Genomic DNA, 22,879 nt, shown 5'->3' with positions numbered 1-22,879 from the left:
TAGGATCTCTTTTGGCAGTGACGGGGATTCGAACCGCCAACCTTCTGGATACCAGCACAGATCCTGCTCATTCAACTCATATTGCTCTATAATTTCTTTTAAAACGTAAACATTTTATTTTATATGGCTTGTCTATTTTTAACTTGTATTTTTTTTTATTATTTTTTAGCTTAATTGGATCTAGGCTGAGTGACTTGTTTTTCTCATCATACACATTTCATTGTATGTTGACCCTGTGTTAACCTATATATGACAAATAAACCTAAACCTAAACCTCAAGCTTGTTACAGAGTCCCAAAGTTGCAGAATGGTCTGCCTGCTACTATAAGAGATGCCCCTTCCCTCTTTGCCTTTAAATCCTGGCTGAAGACTCACTACTTCAGTTTAGCATACCCTGACTAGAGCTGCAGATTAACTGTGCATACTGCATCTCTGCTGTTAGTCATTAGTATAAAAATATGTCATACAATAATTACCAACTTTTACTGACCTTCCTCTGTTATTGCTCTTTTTTTTTTTGCTGCCATGTTGAGGTATTTGCTGCCACTGCTCTACTTCCACCCCAACAGAGAAAAATCAGAAATACTAGGAACCCTGTAATCTAAGGACAAATCCAAAGAGTAAAGGATTCTGACATCTTCTTTGCCTGCCCATAGCAAGCTTTTCTAATAGTCTACAATGCCCAGAAGGAGACAAGTGGCCAGATAGCTGAGGTCTGAAGAACTGTGACGTGTCTGACATTGCTTCCATGACTTTGCATTTTAACTGACTTTGGACCCCTGGATGTTTATTTCCCCGAGTCCTTTTATCTCTGGTCCTTTTTTCAATCATCTTTTTCAGGACAAACCTGTATTTTCATCACAGGTGCAACGGTTACCTGCAAATGAATGCTATGTCATTACTTTACTTTTATTTCTGAGTTCTTCAGCTCCCGTTTTATGTAGTTGTACAACCTATTAACCGTCTTAGTTTTCTGAATTTTCAATCCTTTTATTCATGCTTTGTCATTTAAGATTGTGAACTTTGGATTTGAAGACATTGGGTTTTTTTGTCCATCACAAACCTCACCAAAACTGAATGACAGTTTTTTTTTATTTTCTTGGTCGTTTATTTTAGATATTAAGGTATTGACGTATTACTTGTGAATCTATATACTTGATTTTTTTTTCTTTCAAAATCGTTTGATCGCGGCGATGCCACACTTACCTCCCACAGCTGGTACTGAAGGTCTCCTCAGTTCTCTGCCTTTTGTTTAATAGTCATCGAACGATGCAAAATTGCTGACGAGAACCAGTTCAACAAGTTCACCAATCTTAGTCACTTGGATTCTCTAGATAAATAAAATAAATCGAGGTTTCAAAGTTCTAATCTACCACACTACTTTATTCCATGTGTAAGCGGTCTTTTTTCTGAAGAAAAAATAACATTTATGCGAAATTTGCCCTGCTGACAAATGAATCTTTTCGAATTTTAAAATAGCTAAATACTTAAAACGAAGTTTATATTCACCGTGAAGCAATGCCACACTCACAAACTGCAACATGAAAGGCTCCGGACAAGCGGTATTTACACCAAGAATGTTTGACGATCCCAAAGTAAATAGCTCTAGGGCCAATTTCGGGTCCCGATCTCACGTCTGAGAAAAGCATTGTAAAAAAAGAAAACCAAAGTGGAATTGATGACGTCATGCAAGAGCGACGGAAAGAACGGTGCACTTCTGTTGGCAAATCGAGAGGCTGACGGTGTCGCGCTGTCGAGTTCTTGAGAAGGTAGGTTGGGCACTGATAACAGCACGGCACATACAAAATAACTGAAAGTTAGGAATAGACAAGAAAAGCGCCGACACGGCAGCAGTACCGGAGCAGCTTGCGAAGGTTCCCTCTAGTCTCAGCTGTGTCGTACGGTAACCACCGCTTTGCTCGATTCTCGGCTGAGTGCTCTAAATCTTGGTTTTCGCTCTGTTTTCAGCCCGCTCTGTTTTGTTTAGGATTGATTTACCGTTCCGAGGGTCTGTTAAAGGCTCCCTGGCAGTGACGTCACGCTGTGTGATGGACTGGGGATTTTCAGGATTGTCGTTTCTCTCTATATCTAACAATAGCTTCACACACAGTGTCGGTATTTCAATCGTCCAGACACACTGCCCGTGCCGTTCGGTCCCGTATGACCTCCACGTCTCCCTAAGTTTATCCGCCAGATCGCTTAGCTGCTCTGCCTTCTCGGCTTCTCGTTTTAATACACGGCGTTTTGTGTCATCCAGGTAAGTAAAATAAAACGCGATTCACCATGCAGGCGATGACAGAGATTTGAACTGAGGATTGCAAATTGCACTTTGTGATGCCAGATGTCAGATAATTTGGAGATCGAGCATAACTCTATCAGACAGTTGTGGCGAGCGCCCTCTTCTACGCAGTGGTGTGCTGGGGAGGCAGCATTAAGAGGAAAGACGCCTCACGTCTGGACAAACTGGTGAGGAAGGCAAGCTCTGTTGTTGGCATGGAGCTGGACAGTTTAACATCTGTGGCAGAGCGAAGGGCGCTCAGCAGGCTCCTATCAATTATGGAGAATCCACTGCATCCACTTAATAGTATCATCTCCAGACAGAAGAGCAGCTTCAGCGACAGACTGCTGTCACTGTCCTGCTCCACTGACAGATTGAGGAGATCGTTCCTCCCCCAAACTATGCGACTCTTTAATTCCATCCGGGGGGTAAACGTTAACATTTAACATTATACATAGTTATTGTCTGTTTTTCACCTGCATTATTATCATTCTTTAATTTAATATTATTTATTGTATCAGTATGCTGCTGCTGAAGAATGTGAATTTCCCATTGGGATTAATAAAGTATCTATCTATCTATCTATCTATCTATCTATCTATCTATCTATCTATCTATCTATCTATCTATCGGTGATATAAGCAAGCAGTATTTGAAATGGACCGGTACTCGCCTTCAAGGGAGACCACGCCCCCTTACCGTTATCTCCGAGGAAATTGTAATATCGGTATTGCGTCTTGAATGTTATATATTTAGGAGAAGGATGAAGAACAACATACAATATTGCCAGAATTTTATTTTCCATTTCAACCAGTAGAGAGATTCTATAAAAATACTAATGAATAGATAGAACTTAATTTGTCCCACAAGAGAAATGTTGAATCAGCCTTGTACTTGCGCTTTAATTGAATAAATGTCATTCATGTTAATGTTAAAGAAGGGCCTGATTTACCAATACTTTGTGGCTTTGCAGTGTTTTGTGCTGTGGCTTCACAAATACTACAATCTTTGTCCAAATCCATGCCCATGGAGTTTGTTTGTTCTCTCTGTATCCAGATGGGATTTCCTCCCACATTCTAAAGACATCCATGTTTTTGTGTTGCTGATTCTAAATTGGACGCACAGGGATGTGCCTCCAGTGGGCCCGTTCTCTAGCCATGGTTCAAGTTCAAATTTATACTCAAATAGGTTGAATACAGTGAAATTGTTACTTAAATGGCTGACTCTTACACTCTGTATCTCTGAAATGCAGAAAATACATATGAGAATGTATGTATGTGCTGTGACCAGTAGGGGCGTTGCAGCACCCCAAAACTCAAACACCACAAGCACAAGTCCTGGGTTCAAATTTTAACAATAATACCTTGACAAGGCTTTTTTCCCTCTTTGTTTTCCTTTTTCCTCACCTGCACACCTCCAGGTAAGTGTTGCCCGACCCCACCCCATACCACCCCCCCCCCCCCACCCTCCATTTGACTTACCTGGAAAAGGCCAAGTGGCTCCTTTTATTTTGGACCCCAGAGTACCTGTAGTGCCAGGGCATAGCCCGATGGAGGAAGTCCCAAAAACCAAGATGCACAGGTCCTAGTAACACCCCCTGATGGGACCTTGGGTCCCCAACGGGGCTGCTCTGTGGCACTACAACTCCCAGCATGCCCTGCAGGTGTCCACTGGTGTACCTGATTCCAGGATTGCTGCCACCTGGCGGTCCGGGAAAGCAGGTAGATTGAGCAATTCACCTCCCCGTGTCCTGCCTTCAAGTTGGCCTCTCAACTTTGTCATATTCCTCCATGTCACCCTGCAGATCTTCAGATGGCAGCCTATGTCCAGATCCTTGTGTAGGCAGGGAAATTTCTGCCTCTTTTCGTGCATTAATTTTCATTGTTATGCTGATGACACCCAGCTCTACCTTGCTAGTAAACCCACCTCTTCTTTTCCACCATCTTTGCTTATTGACTGCATTGCTGAAATTAAATCCTGGTTTTCTTTAAATTTTCTTAAATTAAACAGTGACAAGACTGAGGTTCTTCTCATTGGTACAACATCGTCATTGTCCAAAGCCGATAATCTTTCACTTGCTATTGATAATCAGATCAAGAGTCTTGGTGTCATCCTTGACAGTACTCTATCTTTCCAATCTCACATTAATAACATCACCCAGTCTGCTTACTTCCACCTACATAATATTATTATCCCTCACTCCCCATACCACTTCCATTCTTGTTCACAGTCTTGTTACTTCTCGTCTGGACTATTGCAATTCACTCCTCTTTGGTCTCTTGAATAAATCTCTCCATAAGCTTCAGCTAGTCCAGAATTCTGCTGCTCTCATTATACTTGAACCCCGTCTATTCACCATATTACTCCGGTCTTGCAGCAGCTTCCTTGGCACCCGATTACGTTTCCAATTGATTTTAAAATTCTGTTGTTAAAATTTAAGGCCATTCATAACCTCGCCCCTCCATTTCTGTCCGACCTTCTTCATGTTGCCATTCCATCCTGTAACCTTAGATCCTCTTCCTCCATCCATCTGACCATCCCTCTCGCCCGTCTAACCACAGTGGGGAGCCAAGCATTCAGCCGTTCTGCTCCAAAGCTCTGGAACTCACTACCTAGTGCGCTTAGAAATATTCAATCTTCAACTTTCAAATGTAAACTTAAACCCCATCAGTTTAAAATGGCGTTTTCTTTATGATTACAGTGGCTTTGTTTGGTTTTCATTTTTTATATTCTCTGTATTTTCTGATGTTTTAAGTTTTGTTTATAATGTGTTTTTTTTTGTTTATTGTTTGTTTGGTGTCCTTGTGTGCTTAGAAAGGCACTTTGTATAAATAAAATGTATTATTATTATATTTGCCTCCTGGGCCTCCCAGCCAGGTACGGCAAGGGAGTCCACTCTGGCTGGGACGCCATCCGTTAGAGTGTACAAAGCATTAGTTGTATGCTGTTAAAATGTGATTTTTTTATTTTATTTTATTGATTTTATTAAAATCACACAACATTCCATACAAAATAAATCAATTTTTACAAACATAAGATCGAAAACAAATCAACCCCCACCCTTTAAAAAATGTGAATTTTGTTTCACACTGGAGATACGTTTGAGTCAATAAGATATTCAGTTTTTGGGCTCTTCAGTAGGGCAGTGAAAAAGTTCTGTTGGTATTTCTGGTAGAGTTCCACTTCATAAGAATACAATTAAACAAATCACAATGCTAGGATTACTGAAAAGAGAGGGCACTGTGAATAATGATGCCGGTTTAATGTGGATTTGCTAACGTTCAATGTGAGTTTTCAGAGTTACTGTTTCCCCATGCAAGGGAAAAGATCTTCTTTCTGTTCCCTGGCATTTCTGGTTACAATATAGGGGAGGTACCACATGTGAAGCTTGTTGCTGACATGTTTGGCAAGAGAACAAATGAATGAAAGATTTGCTGGTATTTAGCTCAGGATCAATAAAAGCAAATGAAAAGCAGTAGGCCAGCATCATACTACAAAATGTAGGACAGGAGAGCACGTCACTCCTGATGACTGCAGTTTCTAGATCTCATCACCTTGAATATGTCAGATTATATGATTTGGAATTGCAGAGGATGACGGCTTGCACAACTCCATCATGACTTCTCGGTACAGTTTCACATTTCTGAAGTATCACAAGCTTGCCTCATTTTGGCAGCCAGTTAACAGCACTGGTGCCTTTATGGGTGTTTTGCAGATATGGTGAGTTTAGCTGCTATCCTTGTCCAATCTTTCTCCTTTTTCCATTCTGCTATGGTATAACAAACACATCTAGCATCAGACCTAACATAGAAAATAGGGGTTTTCTCCAGCTGACCATCAGGGTGGTCCTGCCCCTTGAAACTCTATATAAAGGGGATAGGACACATAACTAAACACACTAGTGAACAAAATATATAATAGAACATAATTACTAAACAAAAACACAACAAACATAATTTACACAATCAAGGTAACAGAAAGATCACAACCTATGTCATTACATTTAAGCTAGGGTTGAGACCCTGAGTCTACATTGCGTTATTCAACTGTGGCATTCTTAAATATTATCACTAGAATTAAGCATCACAGTGTAATCCATCAGGCTTACTTTTATAGTGTGGAAAGTGGGACTGAGTCACATAACCCACATAAAACAATAGATATACTCAAAACTATAGGCCTTACTAAAATAAATTGGGAACTCAGATAAATATTAACTCCTCAATTGATCCACATAATAATACACACTCCACAATAATCCTGCAATAAACAGAAATGTATTTGAAGGATACATTTCAATATTTCATTTGGACTCTCAAAATGACTCTTACCTGCCCCTGTACATTTACATATTAACGAACACAAGGAAAAAAGGAACAGAAACATAAAGAATAGTTTCCCACGACAAAACCAGAGCTGTAATTCTCCACACTTCTCTGTCCTCTCTCCTCTGCTCTTCCAGCAAGCTTTGTCTTCACCCACCCTACTCTGACTTCCAGAGTTGAGGCAGGCAGCTCCTTTTATATAAAACCTGGCATCACTTGCAGTGCCCTGAAACTGTGGCTTGGAAGTATTTCCAGGTGAGGCTGGAGCCTGACAAAGTAGGACCTCAGCGTTCCCTGTGGGAGTCCATAGTGGTACTTTAACTGCCACCTAGCATTTTGCTAGAGAATGAGAGAATGACCTGACCAAGTTGTGTTCCCCTGTCCTTCCTGCCACTGGCATCCCAGACAGGTAATGATCCCAATACAGCTCTGGCTGGGATGCCGGTAACCATGGCATCTCTCACAATAGGAAGATTGGGTAAAATATTAAGTTACTGAATGAACGTGGAAAAATATTATCAATGAAGTAAACACAGTCTGTAATTGCCTTAAGAAATGAAAGCCAATCTGCAACACAAATTGCAAGAGTCAGTAACTGACATGGCCATCAAGAATATCTAATAACTTGAAGAAACCGGTACTCATGCAGGCCAAATTTCAAACTTCCTGCAGTATGGAAATCAATTTTGACTTTTAGCTAATTCCAGGCTTCAGACTGAAATCTGATTTTTCATTAGCAAAAGAAATTCGGACATGAGTGTCAGTAGGCTTGGAATCTTAGGGATCAAGTTCCCTGAACAATTCTCTAACATATCAGTAATTATTTACTGTTCTAATGCTGATCTTTCTGCTCATAAAATAAGTAATTACGGTAGCAATTGACGAGAAGAATTCATAATTAATTGCAGAATTACAATATTTGAGGGTTCCTCTAAAGTGCTGCCTCTTTCTTTTGCACAGTTTGGCTCAAAAACTAATCAGCACATCGTCATTTCAGAACAGGTTTAAGTTTCAAGTCTGGTATTTTTCCGTCCAGCTATTTTAGCTCTTACCATCCTCGAGAAACTGCATACACAGACAGACACCCATCATGGAGATGTCGATGTTTTCAGTATCAGGGGATCCTAAAATGTCAAGATCTGTTGAAAATTGGAGATCGAAATTTTTAACGAAACTAAAGCACTCATTCCTACCCCATAGACGATAGGTTATGGTGGAGGAGTGCGCAAAACATTAAATATATAAACATCCAAGACAATTCACATTTTAATTATACCTCACCTAATATTGAATGAGATATGAGTGTTTATAATATTAACTGTTTCATGCACAGACATGCATGGAAAACCCATTTTCTTTCGATTGTTTCAAAACTCCTGAGTGTTATGCATTAACTTGCGGTCATAGGTATTTTATTTTTTCTTATTTTTGTTAAATTTGAATTTTTATTATTTTTTGCATTTTCTTTTACTTGATAGTTGGTTCTACCCTGGCCCTTAGGGTGTACCATCCACAGAACACACAGAATAGACTCACATTTAAAGAGGCAGTGCTCACAAAAATTAATTGAAAAGAATATTTGAAAGTAACAAAAACAACATGAAAGCATAAATCCAGTTAGTACATAAAATTGAGCGGTACTATTTAAATAATGCATACCTAATTTGAATAGAGATATACATAGGTAGATATTTTTGGCTGGCTTTCATAACTAAATCTGACTCATCCCCAGTCCATAACCTAATGGCATACAGTAGTAATAGGCTGTAATGTTACTGAGCGCCCTGACTGCGTACAGTACAAGGTTATGATTAAATTGCATAGCCCACTTGTGAGTCCACATTTCCCATTCATTATGTAATATTGCACTGTTTAACTCGAGGTCTCTTAATGGCAAAGCATTGGTGTTGTCAGAACTCATCACTGACACCAAACTTGATATTCTGTGTCTAACGGAGACTTGGCAAAAACCAAACGAATTTGCGTGTCTCACAGAGGCGACTCCAATTGGTTTCACTTTCCACTCAGAGCCTCGCAGCTCAAGACAAGGCGGCGGGCTTGCAGTAATAATCAGAGAAGACTTAAACGTTAAAAGAATCCCAATTGACTGCCCATTGTCTTTTGAGTGCCTGGCTCTTAAACTAATAATGGAATCAGGTCCTGTCTCACTCATTGTTCTTTATCGTCCAACAAAATACAATGCATCCTTCTTATCCGATCTGATTGAACTTTTGACCCACCTAAGCTCTTACTCTCAGAGAATTATCCTTCTTGGTGATTTCAACATCCATATTGACATCCCCACCTCTAAACTGAGAAATGAATTCCTGTCCTTACTGGACTGTTTTGACTTGACACAACATGTTGATTTTCCAACCCATTCTGACGGTCATATATTGGACCTGATCTGCACTTCTGGACTATCTGTTGCCAACATTTACAGCACTGATTTGGGACTCTCTGACCATAAAGCAGTATTTTTCACTGTCTCATTACCTCTCCCACCTCTTACCTGTAAACGACAAATTTCTTACAGAAACCTTAAAAATATCTCTCCCTCTATCCTTTCTGGATCCATTTCTGATCTTTTACTGTCTGCACCTACTCCATCAACACTAGATAGTTTTGTTGACCACTATAACACAGCCCTTCACTCAGCATTAGATAAAACAGCTCCTTTAAAACATAAGGAGGCTTCCTTTAAACGCTCAGCTCCTTGGTATAACTCAGAATTGCGATCTATGAAAGCAGCTGGCCAACGCCTTGAGAGAATGTCACGTAAGACTGGCCTCACCGTGCACATCCAGGCTTTCTCTGACCACCAAAGAGCTTACAGAGAAGCACTAACTTCTGCCAAGAACACCCATTATGGCAGAATAACAGAAAGTGGCCATGATAACCCAAGGGTTTTGTTCTCTGTAGTTAATAAACTACTCGAACCCGCATCTGGTCCAACTACCTCTTCTACTGAAGTCTGTGAGGAATTCCTCCACTTTTTCCGTAACAAAATTAAAGATCTAAATAATTCAACTAACATAAATACATCATCTGTTTATATCTCTCCCTGTTTTCCCACTCCATCCAGCTCCTTCTCTAAGTTCTCACCAGTCACATCTGCGTTTGTTAATAACCTGCTTTGTAAGATGAGGCCGACTGCTTGTGTACTGGACCCCATCCCCACCACACTACTTAAATCCTGCCTTCATGCCATAATCCCGACTGTTACAACAATAATAAACTCATCCCTTGACACTGGCTCTGTGCCGCTCACTTTTAAAATTGCTTCTGTAACCCCAATGTTAAAAAAGTCTGGCCTTGATGCTGACAATCTTAACAATTTCCGACCTATTTCCCACTTACCTTTCCTATCAAAAGTTCTTGAATGTGTTGTAGCTTCTCAACTCACCAATTACCTAACCTCTAATAATTTGATGGAACCCTTTCAGTCTGGTTTCAGGGCGCGGCACAGCTGTGAAACTGCTCTGCTACGGGTAACCAATGATTTGCTTATGGCAGCAGACTCTGGACAAACCAGCATATTAATTTTATTAGACCTCAGTGCAGCATTTGACACTCAGGTCAGACATGACATCCTACTGTCCAGAATGGAGAACATGCTGGGTATCTCTGGCACTGCCCTCCAGTGGTTCAAGTCCTATCTGACTGATAGGCAAGAGTTTGTTAGTCTTGGCAACAGCAGATCCAGCTCAGCGCCAGTCACACAAGGAGTCCCTCAGGGCTCTGTCCTCGGTCCTCTGCTTTTCTGTATTTATATGCTTCCCCTTGGCCATATTATCCGTAGTTATGGATTGGGTTATCATTTTTATGCAGATGATACTCAGCTCTACTTCAATGTTAAAAGTGGAACTTCATCAGAGCTTTCTCAGCTCACAACCTGCCTTAGTGAAATTAAAACCTGGATGGAGCAGAACTCTTTAAAATTAAATTGCAATAAAACTGAACTCCTGCAAATTGGGACTAAAATGCAACTTAATAAAATGAGCTCCTTCCCAGTCCATCTTGGCAGTGATCTCATCAGACCTGCCTCTACTGTAAAAAAATATTGGTGTCATTTTTGATTCCTCCCTCACTTATTCCGCCCACATAAATCACATTAAGAAACTTTCTTACTTTCACCTCCATAACATATCCCGTGTTCGCTCCTTCCTCTCCTTCTCTAATGCTGAGAAACTTGTCCATGCTTTTATCACATCCCGCATCGATTATTGTAATTCCCTACTGGCAGGTGCCCCTTCTAATCTTATATCACAGCTCCAGCTTATTCAAAACTCAGCTGCAAGAGTCCTTACCCGAACCAGCAGCAGCGAGCACATCACACCCATCCTGCTCCGTCTTCACTGGCTCCCTGTGTCCTACAGAATCGAATATAAAATCCTACTAATAACATACAAAGCTTTAAATAACCTCGCACCAAACTACATCAGTGACCTTCTCCATCACTATGTGCCTGCCCGCCCACTAAGGTCCTCTGATTCTGGCAATCTTGTTGTACCCCTCACTAATCTACACTCCATGGGTGACCGGGCCTTCAGCTTTATAGCGCCCAGACTCTGGAATGACCTACCAAAATTAATCAGGTCAGCTGACTCCATGAATTCTTTTAAAAAACAACTCAAAACTCATCTGTTCAGGAAGGCTTTTAGCTCTACTTGACTTTATTACCCTTCTCTCAGTTTGCTTCTCTGTCAAGATGCTCATGTAACCTGTATGTGTGTGCGAGACCATCAATTATGTTGTCTGTTTTTTTTTTCAGAATTTACTGTCTTAATCTTCTTTATTTATCTGGTTTGTACAATGCTATATACTGTATATTCTGCCGTTCTTTATTTATTCTGTAAGTGCCTTGAGCATGGGAAAGGTGCTATATAAATAAAATGTATTATTATTATTATTATTTATTATTATTCTGTATTCCCATTTGCGCAGAGTGGTGGCTCTGAGGCCAGGGATCTGCATTGGCAAACGGAAGGTTGCCGGTTCAAAACCCATAAAAGCCAAAAAAGGGACTCTGCTCTGTTGGGCCCTTGAGCAAGGCCCTTAACCTGCAATTGCTGAGCACTTTGAGTAGTGAGAAAAGCGCTATATAAATGCAAAGAATTATTATTGAATTATTATTATTCTGTGTCCACTTTTGAACTCCATATTGTCAGAAGCACACGAATGCGCTGGGCAAGAATTGGATGAATGTTAAGTCAAATGTGTTCAGCGTTTTTGGTGACAATTCTGAATATATTCCACTCTGTTCACAGATCAAAAAGGAAACTTGAATTTCCCATAACAGATGTGCAATATGGAGGAAAGAAAACCAGTTGCTACAGAGCCTAATAAGATGAAATCTGAATGCAAGGAACCCGGCGCAGATGAGATACAGAAACACAAGGACGCGGCAAATCCTTCAATAAGCAAAGACAACCTCATCATGAATAACACGGCGAAAGGAAATGTGTGTGTTAAAGAAGAGGATTGTGAATGGGAGAAAGTATATCATCAGCAGGCGTGGCCTGGCATTAAAAAGGAGGATTGTGATTGGGAATCAGTAGACATTAAAGATACATTTGAACCAAAATTTGACTTGCAGAAAGTCGAGGCTATAAAGATAATTAAAGAAGAAGATGTTAAGCCAGAGTCGTCTTTTCATTATGTGTGTCCAGATGAAGAGCAAACGGGACTAGGATACTGTTCGTCAAAACTGAATCCTTCTATCCACGTAATGTCTGAATTTATGAAATCTGAAATTAAGCCCTTTAAGCAAGCATCCAGTTCAGATCATACTGTAGAAGGTAGGTGTTGAAGAAGAACTCAGCATAAGGCCTGGGTGATGTGATTTACCTGAAGGGGGTGCTCTCTTGTTTTTTTAGTTGTTTTTAGTGAATGCATGCAGACTTGGCACTGATTCATGAGTTTTGGGCTAAACAGTTCATCCATTCATCCATTCATTATCCAACCCGCTATATCCTAACTATAGGGTCACGGGGGTCTGCTAGAGCCAAACCCAGCCAACACAGGGTGCAAGGCAGGAACAAATCCCTGAGCAGGGCACACACACACACACACACACCAAGCACACACTAGGGACAATTTAGAATCGCCAATGCACCTAACCTGCATGTCTTTGGACTGTGGGAGGAAATCGGAGTACCCGGAGGAAACCCACGCAGACATGGGGAGAACATGCAAACTCCACACAGGGAGGACCGGGAAGTGAACTAAACAGTTCAATTCCTTTTAAATAGTTACATAACCACCAGTTTTGATATGGACAAGGTGTTCACAGAGTGTGATTTATTACCTCTTTAAATGTGGACTGCAGTGTTACGGTTTACCAGAATTATACCAAGTAAACACGCCGGCATGAATGCAGTTTGATTGAGAGCGTGCAGATATGAAAACACACAAAGCTGTTTACAGCTTTTACCCAGAAGGCTCCAAGTGGGGTGATGGACATTTCAATGACTTGGAGCGGCAGTTAGGATGGAGTTTGGCAAGTTAAAGCCTGAAGCGTCTGAAGTGCACTCCAGCCAGGTGGTCATTCTACTCAGTCCCTTGGGTTCCTGTTGGAAGAGGTGTTGGTGAGGCTCAACCTGTGGTCTGAGTATGGACCACAATGTCTCAGTGCAGTGGCGGGGACACAGTGCTCTGAAAAGGACGCCATCCTTCAAAGATCCCTGGAGATCTTTTAAAAAGAGACGCCCTTTCTAAACTGCCCGTTCTGGCCCCCTAATCATCCCCTGTCTCTAATTGACTGGCTGTCTCTCTCAATCCTTTTCTAACCTGCTTAATCCAGACCAGGTTCCAATGGAGGGAGGTGAGCTTGAGCCTAACCCAGCCAGCATTGGGTGCAACGTATGGTCAGATCATCCAGATGGATGATTAAATTTGAATTGGTTTCCTAAGCGGTTGTAAATTGCCCTTTTTGGTAAGAGGAATTTACCCAGCAGTAGTTATGTGTCTGTTCAGGCATCAAAGAGGAAGGTCAGTAAAACACTTACAAATAAGTAAAGATGACCACCATCACACTCACTCGACTGCCAGTAGCTTGAAATGTCAGTGATAGTAGAGAACGGCGAGTGCTTTTTTTTTCCATCAGTTTATTAGCATTATTTTTTGCTATCACTCTAACATTTATGAATATTTTCAGAATAATACTTGTATATCTACCTGTACATTGGACAAGCCCTCTTATACAGCGTGCACTCTTTCCGTTGTTTAGACTAAGGTGCACAAATGCAGTTTTTTAAGAGCCAATTCAGAGATTCACTTGATTAACAGCACAGGCCAATACCAAGTACCGAAGTGAGTGTTTTTATTTGAAAAACAGGACCTTAGATTCTACTATTAAAATTAGCTGAAATGAGACTTTAAATTCATATTTAAATACTACATTAATTACAGAATGTTGTGTTTATTTTTAAGTTATCATTCGTTAACATGAACATACTGTGAGCCACTAGGGGGCGTACTGCCTCCCTAACCCAGACACGGACAGGCAGGAGACAAGTTTCGCCACACTTCTCACATTTATTTGCAGTTTTTACCAGTAAGCACAGCACAACACCACTAACACCATTCAGTCACTTCTGCCCCCCAGTCCTTCTCCCTCCACTCCTCTTCAGGCTTTCTCCTCTCCTCCCGACTCTGGCCACTTACGGAGTGAGGCGGCTCCTTTTTATTAGGCACCTGGATGGACTCCAGGTACCTAACGAGCTTCTTCCGGCCACACTTCTGGGTGCGGTGGAAGCATAACCAAATAAGGCCCTGGAAAGGTCCATGTGCCCCCTGGAGGTGGCCACAGGTTCCAACAGGGTTGAGCCTCCATGCTCATAACCTGTGGCCCCACTGAAAACCAAGAGGGCTGCCCTCTATCGGCTCGGGCAAGAATCTGTCCCAGCAATCCTCTTTCCTCAGGTCCTTCCACACTTTGGGCATCCTGGCCGGACAAGGGCCCCAGTCAACCGCCACAATACATAAATCTATTAACATTTGGCCTACTCTCAGTTCATAATGTTTTAAATAGGCTCCAGACATTCTTATCAAAATTTTAGTTTTCACTCCTAAATTCATAGAAATGTGTGACCTGCTGGAGAGTCAGACAAAGCTTTAAGTACACAGACTTCAATGTACACCACAGGACAGATGACTGAACACTGGTGAGAAGCACCTACAGATCACTTCTACTAAATGGTTACAGTCGCCATGTTGGATGTCTGCTGCATTGCAGGTCCAGATGTTTTTGAGAAAATTGGTGTACGAGTTATCTGAGAGGGATGAGGATGGCTTTGTTTACAAGGAACCGACTGTTGTGCTAATAATTGGTTAGATGAATGGAAGTGTCACAATCGATACAGATGTTCAAGAATGAAGAATGATGGTAATTGTAATTACAATGAAAGCAGCTGTTAGTCCAACCCATCATGAAAGCCCACTTCATACAGTTCAGAGTCGGAGGGGAAGGAGCCAGCAAGTAACCAGCTGTGGACAGGCTGGCATTGCAGGGCACACTCCGCTTGTCTAGTCCTGCATGTGTAATTCAAACTGGGGTCTAAGCATCTTCACGCTAGAGAGAGGGGGGCTTAAAGTCAGGTCAGGTCAGGGATCATGCACTTGTACAGCATGTTGCCGCACCCAGCAAACGACAAAACAGCTTGAGATCCCGGTTGGCAACCCCCCCAGGCAGACCAGTCCAGTCCCACCTTCCAGAAATGACCCTCTATCTATTACAGCCAGGTGTTACGTGGCCGACCCCTTGGCCTGGTCCAGCAACTTGGGTCCCCAACAATGAGGATCCTGTGAGCCAGATCACCCTCTGGGAAAAGCTCCACATGGCCGTAGTGCCGTGACTGACACTCCCTCACAATGCAGGTAATGTGCCTCATTCAGGACTCCATGAGCTCATTTAACACAAAGTCAAACCAGCGGTACCTAAGGATTCTCTGAAGAGACACAGTACCAAAGGAGTCCAGAATTCATCTCAGGTCACTGGATAGCAGCCATGTCTCACAACCATACAGCAAGACAGGATGCACCAGGACTCTAAAGACTTGGACCTTCGTCCATTTTTGTTTAGTTTCACCACCAATGTTCAGTGTGGTCAAGGTGATGACTCTCACTGGGCCCAACTAGGCCATGCATTTTCTTAACTTTTGGTCACTGCATTGCTGCACTGGCACTAGCCTTTGGGTTACTGACCTATTGAAAGGCCAAATCCTTCCTCGGTTTACACTTTCTGGCAGAGGGCAGCAGGTTTTCCTCATGGATGTATCTGTATTGTGCAGCATTCATCTTGCCCTTAATCCTGACCAGATTGTCAGGCCATTTCCCAACAGGCACATTTTACAGCGAGGATGGCATCACGCCGCCCCCGAGATTGTCAAGAAGTGAACGTCCTCAACCTATCTCAGCCACTGACTTAAGTGACATTTGACATTGCAGTAGCTGCTCTCGAGCAGTGGCCTTCTTCACTAAGCTCTGAGGTCTGTTCAGTGCTTCTGTGGTGCTCTCGTCTCCTTTCCAAGATCTGTGCTTCTCTACAGTTCTGTCCCTGACTTATATTTGAATGCCGTTTTGTTTTCATTTTGGTTTACTCTTGACTACACTGTTAACGAAAGGGGGTGCATCTTGATTAGTTCATTGAGGACAAGGGAAGTTATCAGGTGGAGACCACCAACAAAGTGGGCAAGTAGGTCAGGAGATAAACTGCACTGAGTAACGGGACTTTAAAATTTAAAGAGTGGAGGAAGACAATGTGAATTTTTTTTTCCTTTTGGCAATGTCAAAGAAAAATGCGAAATGAGTGGTTCACAATGGATCTGTTAATTTATAATAGTCATTCTTTCATGTGGTTCCCTTCCTTTAAGTATATTAAAAAAAAAATAAAGTAACCACGGTGCTGCAGGGCCATCTTTACAGCATTATAGACTGACCAGCGGGCAAAGCAGTGCACTGAGGCCCCCTACCTACACAACCACTCACAGGAATAAAAATGTACTGTAAATGGTCATTAAAATGAAACATATACTTATTGTATTGGTACTTCCAACAAAATCAGTGTTTAAACATTAAAAAACATGCTGTACAGCAACGATTAATCAACAAGTCACAACATCCGTAGATTAGCATGGGGCCCTTATGTGCGTGGGGTAACTGCCCAGCGTGCCCATGTGTTTGCAGATGATACCAAGATAGGTGGATTAGCAGATAATTTGGAATCTGTTATATCATTACAGAAGGACTTGGATAGCATACAGGCTTGGGCAGATTTGTGTCAGATGAAATTTAATGTCAGTAAATGTAAAGTATTACACACAGGAATAGAAAATGTTAGGTTTGAGTACACAATAGGGCGTCAGAAAATCGAGAGTACACCTTATAAGAAGGATTTAGGAGTCATTAGTGGACTTTAAACTATCAACCTCCAGACAGTGTTCAGAAGCCATTAAGAAGACTAACAGAATGTCAGGTTATACAGCACCTTGATGTGTGGAGTACAAGTCCAAGGAGGTTCTGCTCCAGCTTTATAACACACTGGTGAGGCCTCATCTGGAGTACTGGGTGCAGATTTGGTCTCCAGGCTACAAAAAGGACATAGCAGCACTAGAAAATGTCCAGAGAAGAGCGACTAGGCTGATTCCAGGGCTACAGGGGATGAGTTATTAAAGATTAAAAGAGCTGAGCCTTTACAGTTTAAACAAAAGAAGATTAAGAGGTGACATAAGTGAAGTGTTTAAAATTATGAACGGAGTCAGTCCAGTGGATCGAGATTACGACTTTAAAATGAGTTCATCAAGAACACGGGGACACAGTTTGAAACTTGTTAAGGGTAAATTTCACACAAACATTAGGAAGTTTTTCTTTACACAGAGAACGATAGACACGTGGAATAAGCTAGTAAGTAGTGTGGTAGACAGTAGGACTTTAGGGACTTTCAAAACTCAACTTGATATTTTGTTGAAAGAAATAATTGGATAGGACTGGTGGGCTTTGTTGGGCTAGAGTGTTCTAATGTTAAGACGGTGCTGTGGAGAAGGAGCAGAGTGTGCACCTGAGTTACGCTTCCTCTTTGCTCTTTCTTGACGAAACTGGCCCAACACCTTATATATTCAAAATGAAATGAACATGTGTTTGGCTCCTTATACAGCGATGACAGTTCATTCCTGGATTATTATTCCAACCCACGACAGTTAAATTGTGCCATTACAGGGCACGTTAAAGGGTTAACTTTCAACTAATACTGTAAAAGTGTGTTAATGTATATAAAGGTAAATCATAATAAAACGCAAAAACTTTGACTCAGTCAGGGCAGCCTCCTTAATCACAAGAGCATAACCAAATTTGAGCATATGAATGTCCCCTCACAACAGACAGATAATGGAAGGTGCTATACAAACATTGTTATTAGAATGCAGTACATTGATGATGTAACTTTTCCCTCATAGCAAATTATTGAAAGATTTTCAGTTGGTTTCTGTTGATGTGACATGATTTCCACTGTTTTGTCGATCTTTAATGGCTGAGTGGCTGAGTACTTTCTGCTGTTGCTCCTGATAGTAAAAGCACCTTAATGGATGCATTGTTTTTTGGCCAGCAGTCTCTTCGAGAAGAAGATGTAGCTGTCTTTGCCTTCTCCAAATTGTCTCTTGTCATGAAGATTTGTCACACGTAGGGCAGCAGTGTTACTGTAACATGTCGCGTTGACCCTGTCATTAATGGCAGTTGTTCATTTGAAACAGTCACTGGTCTGGTTATCCATAGAGGTACAGATATTGCAAGGAGTAAACCTTAATAGTTTAGCTGTAGAAAGGTGAACTGGCCAAAGATGAGGGGAGACAACCTCCAATGTTTAGGGTGTCTTTCCAAGTGAGAGAAGATTTTGTATCCGACTGCACACTAAATCGCACTCTGTGGTGGTCTTAGTGGCAGGTGAGCTTCTAGTCCCCACCATATTCTTCACTGAGGACCTCCACTTTTACAGTCCTTTCTTTATTATGGAAAGAATTGTGGGGGACCTTTAAAAGAGTCTGCAGGTGTGATGTGTTAGTTTGAGGATGGACTCCAGAGAGGTTTGATGGGTTCACTGGAATGGAGCAGACATAACAGCTGGGTGTTACAGTCCCAGTGCCTCCTTCTACCTGTCCAGACAATTTTTTGATTCTTGGTGGTCTTTCTTTAATAATCTCCAACACCCCCAATTTGTTTGATTCAGTAAATAATCGCACCATTTCCTTATACAGTATAGCATCACTTAGATCATACTGGATATGGGCAAATGTCAGAATGCATGTCTGTTATTGCAGGTGCTTTGCATATTCATGGCATAAATTTTATATAAAAAAATAATCTCCATCTTATATCATGGCACTGACGAGTTTCATATAATGAAGAACAATTAAAATATTTCAATAGAGACTCCATATTTCATTCTTTAAGATGTTTAAAATGTACACGGTCACTCACTAGCAGTCTAGCTGTCAATGACCCCTTAATGTCGCCATGTCTTCTCCCTGGTTACATTAGCACCATGTGACAACTAGAAGTCGTGACATGTGACTTCATTGGGGTATCAGTATAAATGTCAGCATAGTGACGTTTAGGTTGTCTAAGATTACACTACCAAACATTTCTATGGAAGGTGTAAGTATTTCTATTAGGACAAAAGGACTTCCTGTTTAGAATAAAGCTCGAGTTTTTGATTAACCTGTAGAGCTTTGGTGCATGGCCTTTTCGAAATCCTAGTTTTAACCTTTTTGCTTGGTTTTCAGGTTAAGTTTCATCCCTAGTCCATGTCCATTTTTTTCCTTTTTGGTATTCCCTTGCTAGCTGCATCTTTGATTACTTAGTTAACTTAATTCGATTAGTAGCAGTAGCTGGTTATTAATTAATAAAGTGGTTGGAGTGAATACCTGCAGCCATGGTGGCCTACCAGGACCTAAGTCTGACAACTTGGTGTTTAGCGTCTTTATTTTTACAGGTTCAGTGTATTTTTACTTTTACTTTTTTGCTGTAGTTGCTACCCTAAGTGTTGAAGCAGAGAAAGTGAAAATCTGTCACCAATAAGATGAAAACACTGGGGGGTCTTATATGTACTAAACTTTTATGTATTGTTTGCAGATTTACAGCAGACTGGCTGTCTCTCTCTGCCGCCATTTTCTCAGACCGCTCTACAGCTTGGACCACAGCATAATGAAAATATGAAGATTGTGACCCCTGGGTCACATATTTTGATACCAGCCACTTTGCCAGATAGTATCAAACCTGATAGAGAACTAACAACACTTGTAACGGACAATAACATTCAACACCAACTGCAAAGTTCAAATTCAGACACTTTGCAAGTCTGCCAGGATCTGAGAAAAACTGTTAAATGCAAATCTAAATACAAACATGATCAGTGGAATTATATAAAGCAGAAACCATTTTCCTGTTCTGAATGTGGAAAGCAATTCCCCTACAGCAGCAGTCTTCAGAGGCACATAATAATTCACACTGGAGAAAAACCATATTGTTGCCTTGAATGTGGCAAACGATTCTCACAAATGGAAACCCTTCAGAACCACACAAGAATTCACACAGGAGAGAAGCCGTACTGCTGTTCTGACTGTGGCAAGCAATTCTCTACAAGGAGTGGTTTTCAGAAACACAGAAAAATTCACACTGGAGAGAAGCCATATTCCTGTTCTGAATGTGATAAGAGATTTTCACAAATGTGCACTCTTCAGACCCACACAAGAATTCACACGGGAGAAAAGCCGTATTGTTGCTCTGACTGTGGCAAACGATTCTCCACCAGTAGCAGCTTACAAGAACATAAAAAAATTCATACTGGAGAGAAGCCACATTGCTGCTCTGAATGTGGAAAGCGATTTACCACCAGTGGCCATCTTCAAATCCACACACGAACTCACACTGGGGAGAAGCCATTTTCCTGTTCTGACTGTGGGAAGCGATTTTCTAGAAATAGTGGTCTTCAGATACACAAAAGAATTCACACTGGAGAAAAGCCATATTGCTGTACTGAATGTGGCAAAAGATTTTTTGACAGTAGCCATCTTCAAAGCCACTCAAAAATCCACACAGGAGAGAAACCATATTGCTGTTCAGAATGTGGTAAACGGTTTTCTTACAGTAGCAGTTTTCAGAATCACAGAAAAATCCACACTGGAGAAAAGCCATACTGTTGTTCTGAGTGTGGCAAACGATTCTCACAAATAGGCCATCTTCAGACTCACAACAGAATTCACACTGGAGAGAAACCATATGGCTGTTCTGACTGTGGCAAACGATTCTCACAAATGGGGTGTCTTCAGAGTCACACAAGGATTCACAATGGAGAGAAACCATATTGCTGCTCTGAATGTGGCAAACGATTCTCCAACAGTAGCAGTTTTCAGAAACACACAAGAGTTCACACTGGAGAGAAGCCATATTGCTGCCTTGACTGTGGCAAACGATTCTCACAAATGGGGACTCTTCAGAGCCACACGAGAGTTCACACAGGAGAGAAGCCATATTGCTGTTCTGAATGTGGTAAACGGTTCTCCAACAATAGCAGTTTTCAGCATCACAGAAAATTTCATACTAGAGAGAAATCCAGAGAGAGTACGTTGAAAGGCAAAGAAAAGAGAAAGAAGTCCAAAGGTGTGTGTAGTACAAACATATCTAATTACTCCGGTCTCGATGAGTACCTTCAAGTAATGGCCTTTGTTGTATAAGATCTATGCCAAATTGTATAAGGAGAAACTCATTTCATACTGGATCTGATCATACTGGCCCTATGTCTCCCATGACAAAAAGGTACCAACCTCCGGACACTGCATTAAGTGAGATGATAAATATCTTAATATAAAGACACAGCCTCCAGTGTGGTGTCAGTCCAGATAAACTGCTGGACTCACCGAAGTGGAAGAGACGACCACAAAAAATAAGAGGACTAGAACAGTCCAGTGCTCAATTGAGGATACAGAGGAGGTCATGTTCCATTTCTTTTATGAAACAAACCCTGTGTCTCTTTTTGAAGATATGGTAAGTTGGGTGGTATAGAATCTGGAATCTGCAAAAGCAATCTTGACATTCACCTTAATTGAAATAACTAATACAAATTTCAGAGTTGTAATCAAAGCTATTCAAAATAAAAATCAATAATATTGGCAGAAATAAAATTATCTTCTAAAATTACCTTGAAAGAACAGCAAAAGGAAAAAAAAAATCCCAAAGCTATGAAAAAAAGAGGGGGAAAGGCTTGGGATGAAAAGAAGGGGGGAGAACTTAGATAGTGAAGCGTTTTCACCAATATCAGAGAAGAAACAGAAATGTCTGAAAACAAATTCAGTGCCCAAAACCCAAATATGAATGGACATTCTCAAAACTGAGTATAATTCAGAAATGGAATGGCATTAAAAACTCACCAACTTTTATAATGATATTTACAAGGATCCTATACTAACAAGATATAATCTGTTTTTGAAAACATGTCTCTCTGTTTTCTGATAGCAAAAGCCTAGAATCTGTTCTTTTCAAAGAGAAACAAATAATAATGCTTTCCAAGCATATCTCAAATATGCTGAATGTACAGGTAAGACAGACAGAGCTAGTGTAATTCAGACATCTGGTGGACATTTGCACAAAGCTGATAATAATAATAATTATAATAATAATAATTCTTTGCATTTATATAGTGCTTTTCTCACTACTCAAAGCGCTCAGCAATTGCAGGTTAAGGGCCTTGCTCATGGGCCCAACAGAGCAGAGTCCATATTAGCATTTACGGGATTCGAACCGGCAACCTTCCGATTGCCAGTGCAGATCCCTAGCCTCTGAAGGTTCCTACAACCTAAGGCATAAAAAAGTGACCAGACTTGAATGATTCCAAGAAACCAGACAAGGCTGTTAAAAAACAAACAAACAAAACAGTTGGACAAAGCCTGTATAATTAAAGTATCAGTTTCAAATGATAACTCTGTGCAAAGAAGAACCTCAGTGACAATAACAGCCCTGTTACTCGCATGGTGACAGTGCTGGGAGGCCCCGTCCCTTAGGCTCCAACAGAAAAGGGAAAAGACAAGAAAATTTACAAAAACAAATAAATAATAAACTAGAAAATGTCATGAAAAGCAAGTAAAGCAGAGAATTAAGATTTTTCACGAACAAGATTGACAAAATCTTCTTCTTCTTTCAGCTGCTCCCATTAGGGGTTGCCACAGCGGATCATCTTCTTCCATATCTTTCTGTCCTCTGCATCTTGTTCTGTTACTCCCATCACCTG

The 22,879-nt window shown here is 41.1% G+C and overlaps 1 protein-coding gene across 1 annotated transcript; it reads left to right on the top strand.

The window, feature by feature from the left end:
• The first annotated feature begins 1,560 nt into the window (after nt 1-1,560).
• On the top strand, nt 1,561-22,414 carry LOC114666042 (zinc finger protein ZFP2-like). Its single transcript, XM_028820746.2, has 3 exons — nt 1,561-1,769; nt 11,874-12,404; nt 19,729-22,414. The coding sequence occupies exons 2-3, from the start codon at nt 11,906-11,908 to the stop codon at nt 21,327-21,329; spliced, it is 2,100 nt and encodes a 699-aa protein (XP_028676579.1). The 5' UTR covers nt 1,561-1,769; nt 11,874-11,905; the 3' UTR covers nt 21,330-22,414.
• Nucleotides 22,415-22,879: the final 465 nt, after the last annotated feature.

Source organism: Erpetoichthys calabaricus, chromosome 1, assembly GCF_900747795.2.
Source record: "Erpetoichthys calabaricus chromosome 1, fErpCal1.3, whole genome shotgun sequence".
Lineage (NCBI taxonomy): Eukaryota > Metazoa > Chordata > Cladistia > Polypteriformes > Polypteridae > Erpetoichthys > Erpetoichthys calabaricus.
This window is presented reverse-complemented; position numbering and strand designations above follow the sequence as displayed.

Bases quoted from the DNA above. Each gene is read 5' to 3' on its own strand.
- LOC114666042 (XM_028820746.2), top strand. From the start codon at position 11,906: ATGTGCAATATGGAGGAAAGAAAACCAGTTGCTACAGAGCCTAATAAG. The intron at 12,405-19,728 runs GTAGGTGTTGAA...TATTGTTTGCAG, and splicing joins TTCAGATCATACTGTAGAAG to ATTTACAGCAGACTGGCTGT.